Source organism: Cherax quadricarinatus, chromosome 92, assembly GCF_038502225.1.
Source record: "Cherax quadricarinatus isolate ZL_2023a chromosome 92, ASM3850222v1, whole genome shotgun sequence".
Taxonomy (NCBI): domain Eukaryota; kingdom Metazoa; phylum Arthropoda; class Malacostraca; order Decapoda; family Parastacidae; genus Cherax; species Cherax quadricarinatus.
The window spans coordinates 5472157-5487842 of NC_091383.1; the positions used below are offsets into that span (position 1 = coordinate 5472157).

General features: G+C 40.7%; 1 protein-coding gene across 4 annotated transcripts in view; it reads right to left on the minus strand.

Moving 5' to 3' along the window:
* The window catches only part of LOC128698307 (kelch-like protein 30), a 72661-nt gene that overhangs the window by 31953 nt on the left and 25022 nt on the right, over positions 1-15686 (minus strand). For all 4 annotated transcript variants that reach the window (XM_070104489.1, XM_070104490.1, XM_070104487.1 and 1 more), the window contains exons 4-5: positions 4375-4564; positions 947-1035 (exon numbers count right to left, since the gene is read on the minus strand). In XM_070104489.1, coding sequence (XP_069960590.1) covers positions 947-1035; positions 4375-4564 — 279 coding nt within the window. The remainder of the gene's footprint in view (positions 1-946; positions 1036-4374; positions 4565-15686) is intronic.

Consider the following 15686-nt stretch of genomic DNA (forward strand, 5'->3'; position numbering starts at 1 on the left):
CATTGGGAAAGTCCTTGGGGTTGGAGGTTAGTGGGGAGGATGTGGAAGAGTTGGTGGAGGAGGACAATGAAGAACTAACCACTGATGAGCTGATAGATCAACTTCAAGAGCAAGAGGCCAGACCTGAGGAAACTGGTTCAGAGGAGGGGAGAGAGAAATTGAAGAAGTTGCCTACTACAAAGATAAAGGAAATCTGTGCTAAGTGGCTTGAAGTGCAAACCTTCATGGATGAAAATCACCCTCACACAGCTATTGCAAGCCGTGCTGGTGATTATTACACTGACAATGTTGTGAAACACTTTAGGCAAGTCATAAAGGAACGAGAGGTACAGGCCACTATGGACAGATATCTTGTGCGAAAGAAGTCCAGTGACTCTGAAGCTGGCCCTAGTGGCATTAAAAGAAGAAGGGAAGTAACCCCAGAAAAGGACTTACTACCTCAAGTCCTAATGGAAGGGGATTCCCCTTCTAAACACTAACACACACTCTCCCCTCCTCCCATCCCATCAATCATCACCAGATCTTCAATAAAAGTAAGTGTCATTTAATTGTGCATGCCTTTTTCAGTTTGTGTGTATTAAAATTAACATTTCATGTGGTAAAAAAAAATTTTTTTCATACTTTTGGGCGTCTTGCACGGATTAATTTTATTTCCATTATTTCTTATGGGGAAAATTCATTCGCATAACGATTATTTCGCATAACGATGAGCCCTCTTGCACGGATTAAAATCGTTAACCGGGGGTCCACTGTAAATCATTGTAAAAACAGTTAAGGTTGATTGCTTGAAATAAAATGTTATGATTTAGCTATTTTTTCTCGTAAAATGCAACTGCAGCAGCAATTTCGATTAAAAGTGTAATATGTATTTTAGCTAAAAAATGAAGGATGTTACTCATGATCACTAAGAAATAAAACTTTCTCGCCTCTATATCATAACTCTCACCTGAATCCAGCTTACAAGTGCCTCCCAAACAGCCCATTCTCCACCTGGTCCTGAGTACAGGGATGGGTGACTCATGTATTCTACCAACTCTGAAAATATTACATTACAAAATAGCACTGTATACTTCAAGTGTCTTGGTACATCCTCACAAACAAACATTCTTTCATTATTTCTTTATAATGTGATACAAAATATGGGTTACATTAATAAAATATTGTTAAGCACAAAAGAACGCCACTAACACGAGGTGCATTTTGAGCAGACTAATTCTATTCTTACAGACTACTTAAGAACTAGACAGGTTTTTAAGTTTGCATTAATACTTAAATAATCCCTTCTGTATACATTACTAAATTTAAATAGAAAAACATTTGTTTTTCTTTTTAGTTTACCCTGCCTCAGTGGGATATGGATGGTTCGTTGAAAAAAAAAAACCTTTAATGTATAAAAGTGAGGTAGCTAAGTGGACAATAGTACAATTTTAAGAATTCATTAATACAGAGAAGAGAGGTATCCTAAAAAAAAAAGTAGCACAATGTTAAGTATGAATCAATTCCTTAAATTGGTTCAGTGATCTTAAGTTAACTGGGATTTCTTGAGCAGTTTCAAAGGTAAGATACTGCCTGCATAGACACTCAGGAAAATATCTGAACTACTGGAAATGCCTCAAAGTACTTAGATTTTCTCTGAGACAACAGGCTTCTTCAGTCAAATGCAGAGGGGCCTAAATATGGAGACAGTAGAAGTGGAGAGGAATAATATGATTAGTCCATCAGCCTTGAAGGGTCAAGACCTCTCATTGACATCACGACATTTCACCAAAATCTCACTAAGATATTTACTTTGCCTGATATGCATTGCATGCTAGTGGCTTTCTTTTGTGTCTAACAATGATTTATTATATTTTTTTTATTTTTTATTGATACACTGGCCATTTTCCACTGAGGCAGGGTGACCCAAAAAAAGAAGAAACACTTTCATCATCACTCACTCTATCAGTCGTGCCAGAGACACGCTTACACTACAGTTCAAAAATTGCATTTTTTTTTTTAACTCTTTCAGGGTCTCCAGGCCCTCTCCGAGACTTGTTCTCAGGGTCGCCAAATTTTCAAAAAAAAAATTATTTTTTCTTATGAAAAGATAGAGAATCTTTTCCCAATCATAATGACACCAAAAATATGAAATTTGATGAAAAACTTACGGAATTATGCTCTCGCAAAGTTAGCGGTCTTCACGATGTTTACGCATCAGCGATTTTGCCCACTTTGAGCCCTATTTTCGGCCAATTCCAGTGTACTAGTCGACAAAAATCATAACTATTTTGCTAGAACTCCACTTTTTCTATCGAATGAGTACAAGAAACCACCCATTTACCGATTTCAACTATCCAATACAGTGGTCAGAATTTAGCAATTTTGCCAATTTCACACAAATTTCAAAAGATGCCAATTTCCAAATAGGGTCCAGAATAAACAAGAAAGGCATTCCTGGCACTAAAATAACATTTCCTCTGTTCATTAGTCACGTCCCAACGCCCCTCTTACATTCTTTTGCTTTCCACTTTGAATTTTAATTCTCACAAAAAATAGAAGATTTACTGTTTTGCAGACTACTGCAGTAGTGTAGAAATGGTATAAATAATATTGGCACACTTGTGAAAGAATATTAGACTCACCAGTTGAAGTGTATTGGACGCTTAGCATGATTTGTTTACTTTTGAACTTTGGTAAAAATCGAACATTTCTGCTATTTTGAGCTCAATTTCAAGGTACTTTTCATTGAAAAACCAGTCAAAATCATCTCAATTTCTGTAATATGTCTTCCATTCTATAAAATGAGACCAGGAGAACTAGAATACAACAATAAATACCATACGAAAATACAGTGCAAAGTCGCTGTTTTTTTTTTCTCATTACGCACTGTGTGCTGCAGGATTTTTTTTATACTGCGCACACTGACCACATAAGACTCATTCTTTCATATGTAGGCCTACCAGCTTTCTCTCACTATATTTGAGGGCGTTAGAATTTGGGCGTACTAGTACGTCAAAAACCCTGGTGCGTAAGACGTACTAGTACGGCCGAAACCCTGAAAGGGTTAAAAAGTCGGCCGTCTCCTACCGAAGCAGGGTGACCCAAAAAGAAAGAAAATCCCCAAAAAGAAAATACTTTCATCATCATTCAACACTTTCACCACACTCACACATTATCACTGTTTTTGCAGAGGTGCTCAGAACACAACAGGTTAGAAGCATATACGTATGAAGATACACAACATATCCCTCCAAACTGCCAATATCCCAAACCCCTCCTTTAGAGTGCAGGCATTGTACTTCCCATTTCCAGGACTCAAGTCTGGCTATATAAAAATAACCGGTTTCCCTGAATCCCTTCAATAAATATTACCCTGCTCACACTCCAACAGCTCATCAGGTCTCAAATACCATTTGTCTCCATTCACTCCTATCTAACACACTCATGCACACTTGCTGGAAGTTCAAGCCCCTCACCCACAAAACCTCTTTTACCCCCCTCCCTCCAACCTTTTTGAGGACGACCCCCTACCCCGCCTTCCTTCCCCTACAGATTTATACGCTCTCCATGTCATTCTACTTCGATCCATTCTCTGTAAATGACCAAACCACCTCAACAACCCCTCTTCAGCCCTCTGACTAATACTTTTATTAATTCCACACGTTCTCCTAATTTCCACACTCCGAATTTTCTGCATAATATTTACACCACACATTGCCCTCAGACAGGACATCTCCACTGCCTCCAACTGTCTCCTCGCTGCTGCATTTACCACCCAAGCTTCACACCCATATAAGAGTGTTGGTACTACTATACTTTCATACATTCCCTTCTTTGCCTCCATAGATAACGTTTTTTGACTCCACATATACCTCAACGCACCACTCACCTTTTTACCCTCATCAATTCTATGATTAACCTCATCCTTCATAAATCCATCCACTGACACATCAACTCCCAAATATCTGAAAACATTCACTTCTTCCATACTCTTCCTCCCCAATTTGATATCCAATTTTTCTTTATCTAAATCATTTGATGCCCTCATCACCTTACTCTTTTCTATGTTCACTTTCAACTTTCTACTTTTACACACACTGCAACATATACTATGTAAAATACATTATCTTTGTACTGCATAAAAAGAAACAATTTGAATTTGAATTTTGAATGATGGTTTGATCTGTCATGGACAATTGTCAAGTCAATATTCCACCAAGGATCCAATCATCATGAGGTGACCTAAAAGTGGGTTTTTGTTGAAGTGTTCCTGCCATGGTATTGTGACTTTTACTCTTCATCAAGACAGAACTTTCAAAAGTATGGTGCAAAGTAGGGATACACAGTCATCAAGACACCACCTTCAAAGGTATGGTGCAAATTAGGGATACATACCATTAAATGACAGCTGAAGAAATTGAGGTTTGTTTCTGATTTCTGAGAAATTCCAGAGAGCAACAGTTAAAGCTGCCATTGCTGTCTGTGTGAGCCCCAGACTCGATGTAACAAAGTAAACTTCGAGGCAGGAGTCACACGAGAGAGATGCCAACAGCTGCTGCTCACACGCACTTTGCACACTAATGAACTGAGGAAAAAGTCTCACTGTTAAAAGCAGTACTTGTGATGCTGAAAATAGTGCTTTGAATGTGTAGATCACTTAGCACTCACAGCAACAAAAATATATAAAGTCTCTCTCCTCACTTAGCAACGTACTTGTTTACCAATGATTCGGACTTACGACGGGCTCTGTGAGCAGTGTGCATACCTAAATAATGTATATTAGAGCTGATTGGTAGGGGACTTGAATGCTAAAGTAGGAGAAATTTTTAGAGGGTGTGGTAGGTAAGTTTGGGGTGCCAGGTGTAAATGATAATGGGAGCCCTTTGATTGAACTTTGTATAGAAAGGGGTTTAGTTATAGGTAATACATATTTTAAGAAAAAGAGGATAAATAAGTATACAAGATATGATATAGGGCGTAATGACAGTAGTTTGTTGGGCTACGTATTGGTAGATAAAAGACTGTTGAGTAGACTTCAGGATGTACTTATTTATAGAGGGGCCACAGATATGTCAGATCACTTTTTAGTTGTAGCTACACTGAGAGTAAAAGGTAGATGGGATACAAGGAGAATAGAAGCATCAGGTAAGAGAGAGGTGAAGGTTTATAAACTAAAAGAGGAGGTAGTTAGGGTAAGATATAAACAACTATTGGAGGATAGATGGGCTAATGAGAGCATAGGCAATGGGGTCGAAAAGGTATGGGGTAGGTTTAAAAATGTAGTGTTAGAGTGTTCAGCAGAAGTTTGTGGTTACAGGAAAGTGGGTGCGGGAGGGAAGAGGAGCAATTGGTGGAATGATGATGTAAAGAGAGTAGTAAGGGAGAAAAAGTTAGCATATGAGAAGTTTTTACAAAGTAGAAGTGATGCAAGGAGGGAAGAGTATATGGAGAAAAAGAGAGAGGTTAAGAGAGTGGTGAAGCAATGTAAAAAGAGAGCAAATGAGAGAGTGGGTGAGATGTTATCAACAAATTTTGTTAAAAATAAAAAAAAGTTTTGGAGTGAGATTAACAAGTTAAGGAAGCCTAGAGAACAAATGGATTTGTCAGTTAAAAATAGGAGAGGAGAGTTATTAAATGGAGAGTTAGAGGTATTGGAAAGATGGAGGGAATATTTTGAGGAATTGTTGAATGTTGATGAAGATAGGGAAGCTGTGATTTCATGTATAGGGCAAGGAGGAATAACATCTTGTGGGAGTGAGGAAGAGTCAGTTGTGAGTGTGGGGGAAGTTCGTGAGGCAGTAGGTAAAATGAAAGGGGGTAAGGCAGCTGGGATTGATGGGATAAAGATAGAAACGTTAAAAGCAGGTGAGGATATAATTTTGGAGTGGTTGGTGGTATTATTTAATAAATGTATGGAAGAGGGTAAGGTATCTAGGGATTGGCAGAGAGCATGCATAGTTCCTTTGTATAAAGGCAAAGGGGACAAGAGAGAGTGCAAAAATTATAGGGGAATAAGTCTGTTGAGTATACCTGGTAAAGTGTACGGTAGAGTTATTATTGAAAGAATTAAGAGTAAGACGGAGAATAGGATAGCAGATGAACAAGGAGGCTTTAGGAAAGGTAGGGGTGTGTGGACCAGGTGTTTACACTGAAACATATAATATTTTATTTTTTTTTTTTTTTTATTATCACACCGGCCGATTCCCACCAAGGCAGGGTGGCCCGAAAAAGAAAAACTTTCACCATCATTCACTCCATCACTGTCTTGCCAGAAGGGTGCTTTACACTACAGTTTTTAAACTGCAACATTAACACCCCTCCTTCAGAGTGCAGGCACTGTACTTCCCATCTCCAGAACTCAAGTCCGGCCTGCCGGTTTCCCTGAATCCCTTCATAAATGTTACTTTGCTCACACTCCAACAGCACGTCAAGTATTAAAAACCATTTGTCTCCATTCACTCCTATCAAACACGCTCACGCATGCCTGCTGGAAGTCCAAGCCCCTCGCACACAAAACCTCCTTTACCCCCTCCCTCCAACCCTTCCTAGGCCGACCCCTACCCCGCCTTCCTTCCACTACAGACTGATACACTCTTGAAGTCATTCTGTTTCGCTCCATTCTCTCTACATGTCCGAACCACCTCAACAACCCTTCCTCAGCCCTCTGGACAACAGTTTTGGTAATCCCGCACCTCCTCCTAACTTCCAAACTACGAATTCTCTGCATTATATTCACACCACACATTGCCCTCAGACATGACATCTCCACTGCCTCCAGCCTTCTCCTCGCTGCAACATTCATCACCCACGCTTCACACCCATATAAGAGCGTTGGTAAAACTATACTCTCATACATTCCCCTCTTTGCCTCCAAGGACAAAGTTCTTTGTCTCCACAGACTCCTAAGTGCACCACTCACTCTTTTTCCCTCATCAATTCTATGATTCACCTCATCTTTCATAGACCCATCCGCTGACACGTCCACTCCCAAATATCTGAATACGTTCACCTCCTCCATACTCTCTCCCTCCAATCTGATATTCAATCTTTCATCACCTAATCTTTTTGTTATCCTCATAACCTTACTCTTTCCTGTATTCACCTTTAATTTTCTTCTTTTGCACACCCTACCAAATTCATCCACCAATCTCTGCAACTTCTCTTCAGAATCTCCCAAGAGCACAGTGTCATCAGCAAAGAGCAGCTGTGACAACTCCCACTTTGTGTGTGATTCTTTATCTTTTAACTCCACGCCTCTTGCCAAGACCCTCGCATTTACTTCTCTTACAACCCCATCTATAAATATATTAAACAACCACGGTGACATCACACATCCTTGTCTAAGGCCTACTTTTACTGGGAAAAAATTTCCCTCTTTCCTACATACTCTAACTTGAGCCTCACTATCCTCGTAAAAACTCTTCACTGCTTTCAGTAACCTACCTCCTACACCATACACTTGCAACATCTGCCACATTGCCCCCCTATCCACCCTGTCATACGCCTTTTCCAAATCCATAAATGCCACAAAGACCTCTTTAGCCTTATCTAAATACTGTTCACTTATATGTTTCACTGTAAACACCTGGTCCACACACCCCCTACCTTTCCTAAAGCCTCCTTGTTCATCTGCTATCCTATTCTCCGTCTTACTCTTAATTCTTTCAATTATAACTCTACCATACACTTTACCAGGTACACTCAACAGACTTATCCCCCTATAATTTTTGCACTCTCTTTTATCCCCTTTGCCTTTATACAAAGGAACTATGCATGCTCTCTGCCAATCCCTAGGTACCTTACCCTCTTCCATACATTTATTAAATAATTGCACCAACCACTCCAAAACTATATCCCCACCTGCTTTTAACATTTCTATCTTTATCCCATCAATCCCGGCTGCCTTACCCCCTTTCATTTTACCTACTGCCTCACGAACTTCCCCCACACTCACAACTGGCTCTTCCTCACTCCTACAAGATGTTATTCCTCCTTGCCCTATACACGAAATCACAGCTTCCCTATCTTCATCAACATTTAACAATTCCTCAAAATATTCCTTCCATCTTCCCAATACCTCTAACTCTCCATTTAATAACTCTCCTCTCCTATTTTTAACTGACAAATCAATTTGTTCTCTAGGCTTTCTTAACTTGTTAATCTCACTCCAAAACTTTTTCTTATTTTCAACAAAATTTGTTGATAACATCTCACCCACTCTCTCATTTGCTCTCTTTTTACATTGCTTCACCACTCTCTTAACCTCTCTCTTTTTCTCCATATACTCTTCCCTCCTTGCATCACTTCTACTTTGTAAAAACTTCTCATATGCTAACTTTTTCTCCCTTACTACTCTCTTTACATCATCATTCATATAAGTGATATAAGTGAACAGTATTTAGATAAGGCTAAAGAGGTCTTTGTGGCATTTATGGATTTGGAAAAGGCATATAACAGGGTGGATAGGGGGGCAATGTGGCAGATGTTGCAGGTGTATGGTGTAGGAGGTAGGTTACTGAAAGCAGTGAAGAGATTTTACGAGGATAGTGAGGCTCAAGTTAGAGTATGTAGGAAAGAGGGTGATTATGTCCCAGTAAAAGTAGGCCTTAGACAAGGATGTGTGATGTCACTGTGGTTGTTTAATATATTTATAGATGGGGTTGTAAGAGAAGTAAATGCGAGGGTCTTGGCAAGAGGCGTGGAGTTAAAAGATAAAGAATCACACATAAAGTGGGAGTTGTCACAGTTGCTCTTTGCTGATGACACTGTGCTCTTGGGTGATTCTGAAGAGAAGTTGCAGAGGTTGGTGGATGAATTTGGTAGGGTATGTAAAAGAAGAAAATTGAAAGTGAATACAGGAAAGAGTAAGGTTATGAGGATAACAAAAAGATTAGGTGATGAAAGATTGGATATCAGATTGGAAGGAGAGAGTATGGACGAGGTGAATGTATTCAGATATTTGGGAGTGGACGTGTCAGCGGATGGGTCTATGAAAGATGAGGTGAATCACAGAATTGGTGAGGGAAAAAAGGTGAGTGGTGCACTTAGGAGTCTGTGGAGACAAAGAACTTTGTCCATGGAAGTAAAGAGGGGAATGTATGAGAGTATAGTTTCACCAACGCTCTTATATGGGTGTGAACCATGGGTGATGAATGTTGCAACAAGGAGAAGGTTGGAGGCAGTGAAGATGTCATGTCTGAGGGCAATGTGTGGTGTGAATATAATGCAGAGAATTCATAGTTTGGAAGTTAGGAGGAGGTGCGGGATTGCCAAAACTGTTGTCCAGAGGGCTGAGGAAGGGTTGTTGAGGTGGTTCAGACATGTAGAGAGAATGGAGCGAAACAGAATGACTTCAAGAGTGTATCAGTCTGTAGTGGAAGGAAGGCAGGGTAGGGGTCAGCCTAGGAAAGGTTGGAGGGAGGGAGTAAAGGAGGTTTTGTGTGTGAGAGGTTTGGACTTCCAGCGGGCATGCGTGAGCGTGTTTGATAGGAGTGAATGGAGACAAATGGTTTTTAATACTTGACGTGCTGTTGGAGTGTGAGCAAAGTAACATTTATGAAGGGATTCAGGGAAACCGGCAGGCCGGACTTGAGTCCTGGAGATGGGAAGTACAGTGCCTGCACTCTGAAGGACAGGTGTTAATGTGACTTAAGAAATCGTAATGACACGATTGCAAATAAACCATACCCCCGGCCGGGATTGAACCCGCGGTCATAGAGTCTCAAAACTCCAGCCCGTCGCGCTAACCACTAGACCAGCTAGCCACAATAAGATTCATCCAACTAGGTATATTTCTACACCATAGGAAGGTTAGCACAGGCACCTCTGTGACCACAAATGCAAGTTTTTACAGACGAATCTCCAGCTAGCGTGGCCGTGACGAACTCTAGCTCAAGTCCCTTCACTGCCGTCAACATGACTTAAGAAATCGTAATGACACGATTGCAAATAAACCATACCCCCGGCCGGGATTGAACCCGCGGTCATAGAGTCTCAAAACTCCAGCCCGTCGCGCTAACCACTAGACCAGCTAGCCACAATAAGATTCATCCAACTAGGTATATTTCTACACCATAGGAAGGTTAGCACAGGCACCTCTGTGACCACAAATGCAAGTTTTTACAGACGAATCTCCAGCTAGCGTGGCCGTGACGAACTCTAGCTCAAGTCCCTTCACTGCCGTCAACATGACTTAAGAAATCATAATGGTTTATTTGCAATCGTGTCATTACGATTTCTTAAGTCATGTTGACGGCAGTGAAGGGACTTGAGCTAGAGTTCGTCACGGCCACGCTAGCTGGAGATTCGTCTGTAAAAACTTGCATTTGTGGTCACAGAGGTGCCTGTGCTAACCTTCCTATGGTGTAGAAATATACCTAGTTGGATGAATCTTATTGTGGCTAGCTGGTCTAGTGGTTAGCGCGACGGGCTGGAGTTTTGAGACTCTATGACCGCGGGTTCAATCCCGGCCGGGGGTATGGTTTATTTGCAATCGTGTCATTACGATTTCTTAAGTCATGTTGACGGCAGTGAAGGGACTTGAGCTAGAGTTCGTCACGGCCACGCTAGCTGGAGATTCGTCTGTAAAAACTTGCATTTGTGGTCACAGAGGTGCCTGTGCTAACCTTCCTATGGTGTAGAAATATACCTAGTTGGATGAATCTTATTGTGGCTAGCTGGTCTAGTGGTTAGCGCGACGGGCTGGAGTTTTGAGACTCTATGACCGCGGGTTCAATCCCGGCCGGGGGTATGGTTTATTTGCAATCGTGTCATTACGATTTCTTAAGTCATGTTGACGGCAGTGAAGGGACTTGAGCTAGAGTTCGTCACGGCCACGCTAGCTGGAGATTCGTCTGTAAAAACTTGCATTTGTGGTCACAGAGGTGCCTGTGCTAACCTTCCTATGGTGTAGAAATATACCTAGTTGGATGAATCTTATTGTGGCTAGCTGGTCTAGTGGTTAGCGCGACGGGCTGGAGTTTTGAGACTCTATGACCGCGGGTTCAATCCCGGCCGGGGGTATGGTTTGACAGGTGTTAATGTTGCAGTTTAAAAACTGTAGTGTAAAGCACCCTTCTGGCAAGACAGTGATGGAGTGAATGATGGTGAAAGTTTTTCTTTTTCGGGCCACCCTGCTTTGGTGGGTATCGGCCAGTGTGTTAATAGAGAGAGAGAGAGAGAGAGAGAGAGAGAGAGAGAGAGAGAGAGAGAGAGAGAGAAAAGAAAAAAAAGAAAAAAAAGAAAAAAAAGAAAAAAAAAAGGGAGCTGATTTCCTCTATTCTGTTTATTACAATGTACAGTACACTATTATATAAACATTTAAAAATATATTAAAAATGTTATACATAAATGGTGCAAAGGTGACATTAAAACAAATTCAAAGATGGTTGACACAAATCCATTTACTGAGAAGCTGCATTCAATACAATATTAAAAATAAGGATGATATTAATAAACGATAAAAGCAGTGTCTCCATGAGAGAGTGGAAAAGAATCCTTCCTCCATAAGCCATGTGCATTGTAACAGGCAACTATAATACCAGGAGCAAAGAGCTAGTAACCCCTTTTCCTGTATAAATTACTAAATGTAAAAAGAAAAGCTTTCATTTTTCTTTTATGCTCTCCCTGCTTCAGTAGGAGATGGCTGGTACATTAAAAAAATAAATAAAAGCAATGATCATAAGCACTCAGCACTGTGACCACAGATAGATATGGGGTCACAGTGGTGGCCCATGCCGCCCTCCCTATGGTGAACAAAAATATACCTTGTTGGATGAATTTTATTAGACCCAGCTGACCAAGTGGTCAACACACTGGCCTGTGAGTTTTAGCACCCACTTACCATGGATTCAAACCCCACCTGTTCTGTGATTTGTTTGTAGTCATGTTATTATGATTTTATGAGTCATGGAATGATTATGTAAAAGCCAATGGAACAATTGTGAACAAAGTATTGGCTCATAAGGTGGAATATTACAAAAAAAAAAAAAAAAAAAAAAAAAAAAAAAAAAAAAAAAAAAAAAATGAATTCCTATATACAACTTGCTAGGTCATACATAGGCATTTGTTTTGCCAAGCTATTATTCTACTTCTCAGTTGGCTTCAGCCTTCTCCAATTATTTTGGTCAAAAAATAAAGAATGTTTACTGGGCTCGGATTAGACTCAAATACGTGCAGTGTTCTCTGCTACTGTTCCATTTTGTGATGTATCACAGATTTCTTGTTCTCAATTTTCTCAAGTTTACTTGGAGCTTCTGGGGTGTATCAAAAGATTCTAATAAGATATAATGGGCATAAGATCCAATAAATATCTGAAATATTATGCCTGTACAGGAAGGCCTTACTTATATAGCAAGTTAGGTTCCAGGCTATCTCTGTCAAGCAAAAATTGCTGTAAAGTGAAACATAGCCCTTTTGTTCACTTTCAAATGCATATAAAAGCCTGATAACATGTCTAACACTATCATATATTAAGTGAGCAATAGAGCTAGGCATAAAAAATGCATATACAGTAAACATACATAGTACAGTGGACCCCCGGTTAACGATTTTAATCCGTGCAAGAGGGCTCATCGTTATGCGAAATAATCGTTATGCGAATGAATTTTCCCCATAAGAAATAATGGAAATAAAATTAATCCGTGCAAGACGCCCAAAAGTATGAAAAAAAATTTTTTTTACCACATGAAATGTTAATTTTAATACACACAAACTGAAAAAGGCATGCACAATTAAATGACACTTACTTTTATTGAAGATCTGGTGATGATTGATGGGATGGGAGGAGGGGAGAGAGTGTTAGTGTTTAGAAGGGGAATCCCCTTCCATTAGGACTTGAGGTAGTAAGTCCTTTTCTGGGGTTACTTCCCTTCTTTTTTTAATGCCACTAGGGCCAGCTTCAGAGTCACTGGACTTCTTTCGCACAAGATATCTGTCCATAGTGGCCTGTACCTCTCGTTCCTTTATGACTTGCCTAAAGTGTTTCACAACATTGTCAGTGTAATAATCACCAGCACGGCTTGCAATAGCTGTGTGAGGGTGATTTTCATCCATGAAGGTTTGCACTTCAAGCCACTTAGCACAGATTTCCTTTATCTTTGTAGTAGGCAACTTCTTCAATTTCTCTGTCCCCTCCTCTGAACCAGTTTCCCCAGGTCTGGCCTCTTGCTCTTGAAGTTGATCTATCAGCTCATCAGTGGTTAGTTCTTCATTGTCCTCCTCCACCAACTCTTCCACATCCTCCCCACTAACCTCCAACCCCAAGGACTTTCCCAATGCCACAATGGATTCCTCAACTGGCATAATCATCTCAGGGTTAGCCTCAAACCCTTCAAAATCCCTTTTGTCTACACATTCTGGCCACAGTTTCTTCCAAGCAGAGTTCAAGGTCCTCTTAGTCACTTCCTCCCAAGCCTTACCTATAAGGTTTACACAATTGAGGATATTAAAGTGATCTCTCCAAAACTCTCTTAGAGTCAGTTGAGTTTCTGAGGTCATTACAAAGCACCTTTCAAACAGAGCTTTTGTGTACAGTTTCTTGAAGTTTGCAATAACCTGCTGGTCCATGGGCTGCAGGAGAGGAGTGGTATTAGGAGGCAAAAACTTCACCTTAATGAAGCTCATGTCCCCATAAAGTCGCTCTGCCACGTCTGTAGGATGACCAGGGGCATTGTCTAACACCAGGAGGCACTTAAGTTCTAATTTCTTTTCAGTTAGGTAATCTTTCACATTGGGGGCAAATGCATGGTGTAACCAGTTATAGAAAAATTCCCTAGTGACCCATGCCTTACTGTTTGCCCTCCACAGCACACACAAATTATCCTTGAGGACATTCTTTTGCCTGAACGCTCTGGGAGTTTCAGAGTGATACACTAATAAAGGCTTCACTTTGCAATCACCAGTAGCATTGGCACACATCAACAAAGTAAGCCTGTCTTTCATAGGCTTATGTCCTGGGAGTGCCTTTTCCTCCTGAGTAATGTAGGTCCTGCTTGGCATTTTCTTCCAGAACAGGCCTGTTTCATCACAATTAAACACTTGTTCAGGTTTCAGTCCTTCAGTTTCTATGTACTCCTTGAATTCCTGCACATATTTTTCAGCCGCTTTGTGGTCCGAACTGGCAGCCTCACCATGCCTTATCACACTATGGATGCCACTACGCTTCTTAAATCTCTCAAACCAACCTTTGCTGGCCTTAAATTCACTCACATCATCACTAGTTGCAGGCATTTTTTTAATTAAATCCTCATGCAACTTCCTAGCCTTTTCACATATGATCGCTTGAGAGACGCTATCTCCTGCTATCTGTTTTTCATTTATCCACACCAATAAGAGTCTCTCAACATCTTCCATCACTTGCGATCTTTGTTTCGAAAACACAGTTGAACCTTTGGCAAGAACAGCTTCCTTGATTGTCTTTCTGGTGCCCACAATAGTAGCGATGGTTGATTGGGGTTTCTTGTACAGCTTGACTAGGTCGGCTATACGCACTCCACTTTCATACTTATCAATTATCTCTTTCTTCATTTCTATAGTAATTCTTACCCTTTGAGGTGTAGGGTTGGCACTAGAAGCTTTCTTGGGGCCCATGGTCACTTATTTTCCAGAAACAGCACCGAAAATACTGTAATAATACGAAATATTCCGAGTGTATGCTTGGATGTTACCGCGGAGGCTGGCTGGTAAACAATGGGACGGCTGGCACATGTGAGGCTGGCTGAGGGCACATTGGACGCGTCTCGGACGAAAATCGGTAAGCGGGTTTTTAATCGGTATGCGCGGCAAAAATTTTCCGATAAAAGTAATCGGTATGCGGAAAAATCGCTATGTGATGCCATCGTTATGCGGGGGTCCACTGTATATGTGTACTGTACATGAGGTGCCCTGTAGTTCAATTGCTAGCATACTCAGCTCACACACTGAGGTCCGGAGATTAAATCCCTGGTACAGCTGGAAAACATTAGAATGTGTTTCATGAAGACACCTACTGTCCCTGTTCACCAATCAGTATAATGGGTACCTGGGTGTTAGTCGACTAGTCTGGGCTGCATCCTGGGAAAAAATTGACCTAATTTGCCTGAAATGCTCTGCATAACAAGCGGCTTCCTATGTAGTAATATGTCATTAATGTCAGCTAGGTCCGTATACCTCATACATGTACAGTGGACCCCCGGTTTACCATATTATTTCATTCCAGAAGTATGTTCAGGTGCCAGTACTGACCGAATTTGTTCCCATAAGGAATATTGTGAATTAGATTAGTCCATTTCAGACCCCCAAACATACACATACAAACGCACTTACATAAATACACTTACATAATTGGTGGCATTGGGAGCTGATCGTAAATCGGGGGTCCACTGTACTTGTAGAAATAAAGGCAAAAGTATTATTATAGGTATTAGCAAGTGGTGAATATATTTATTGTAGGAAGTCTGAATAAAGAATGGGAACAACTGAAAACTGCTGCATTAGCAAAGCACCGTAAAGCAAAGTGATGTAAAGTGGGGTCTGCCTGTATTAGATCAATCGTTTGTATACCTTTAATGTCCTTATACAGTGGACCCCCGCATAACGATTACCTCAGAATGCGACCAATTATGTAAGTGTATTTATGTGAGTGAGTTTGTACGTGTATGTTTGGGGGTCTGAAATGGACTAATCTACTTCACAATATTTCTTATGGGAACAAATTCGGTCAGTACTGG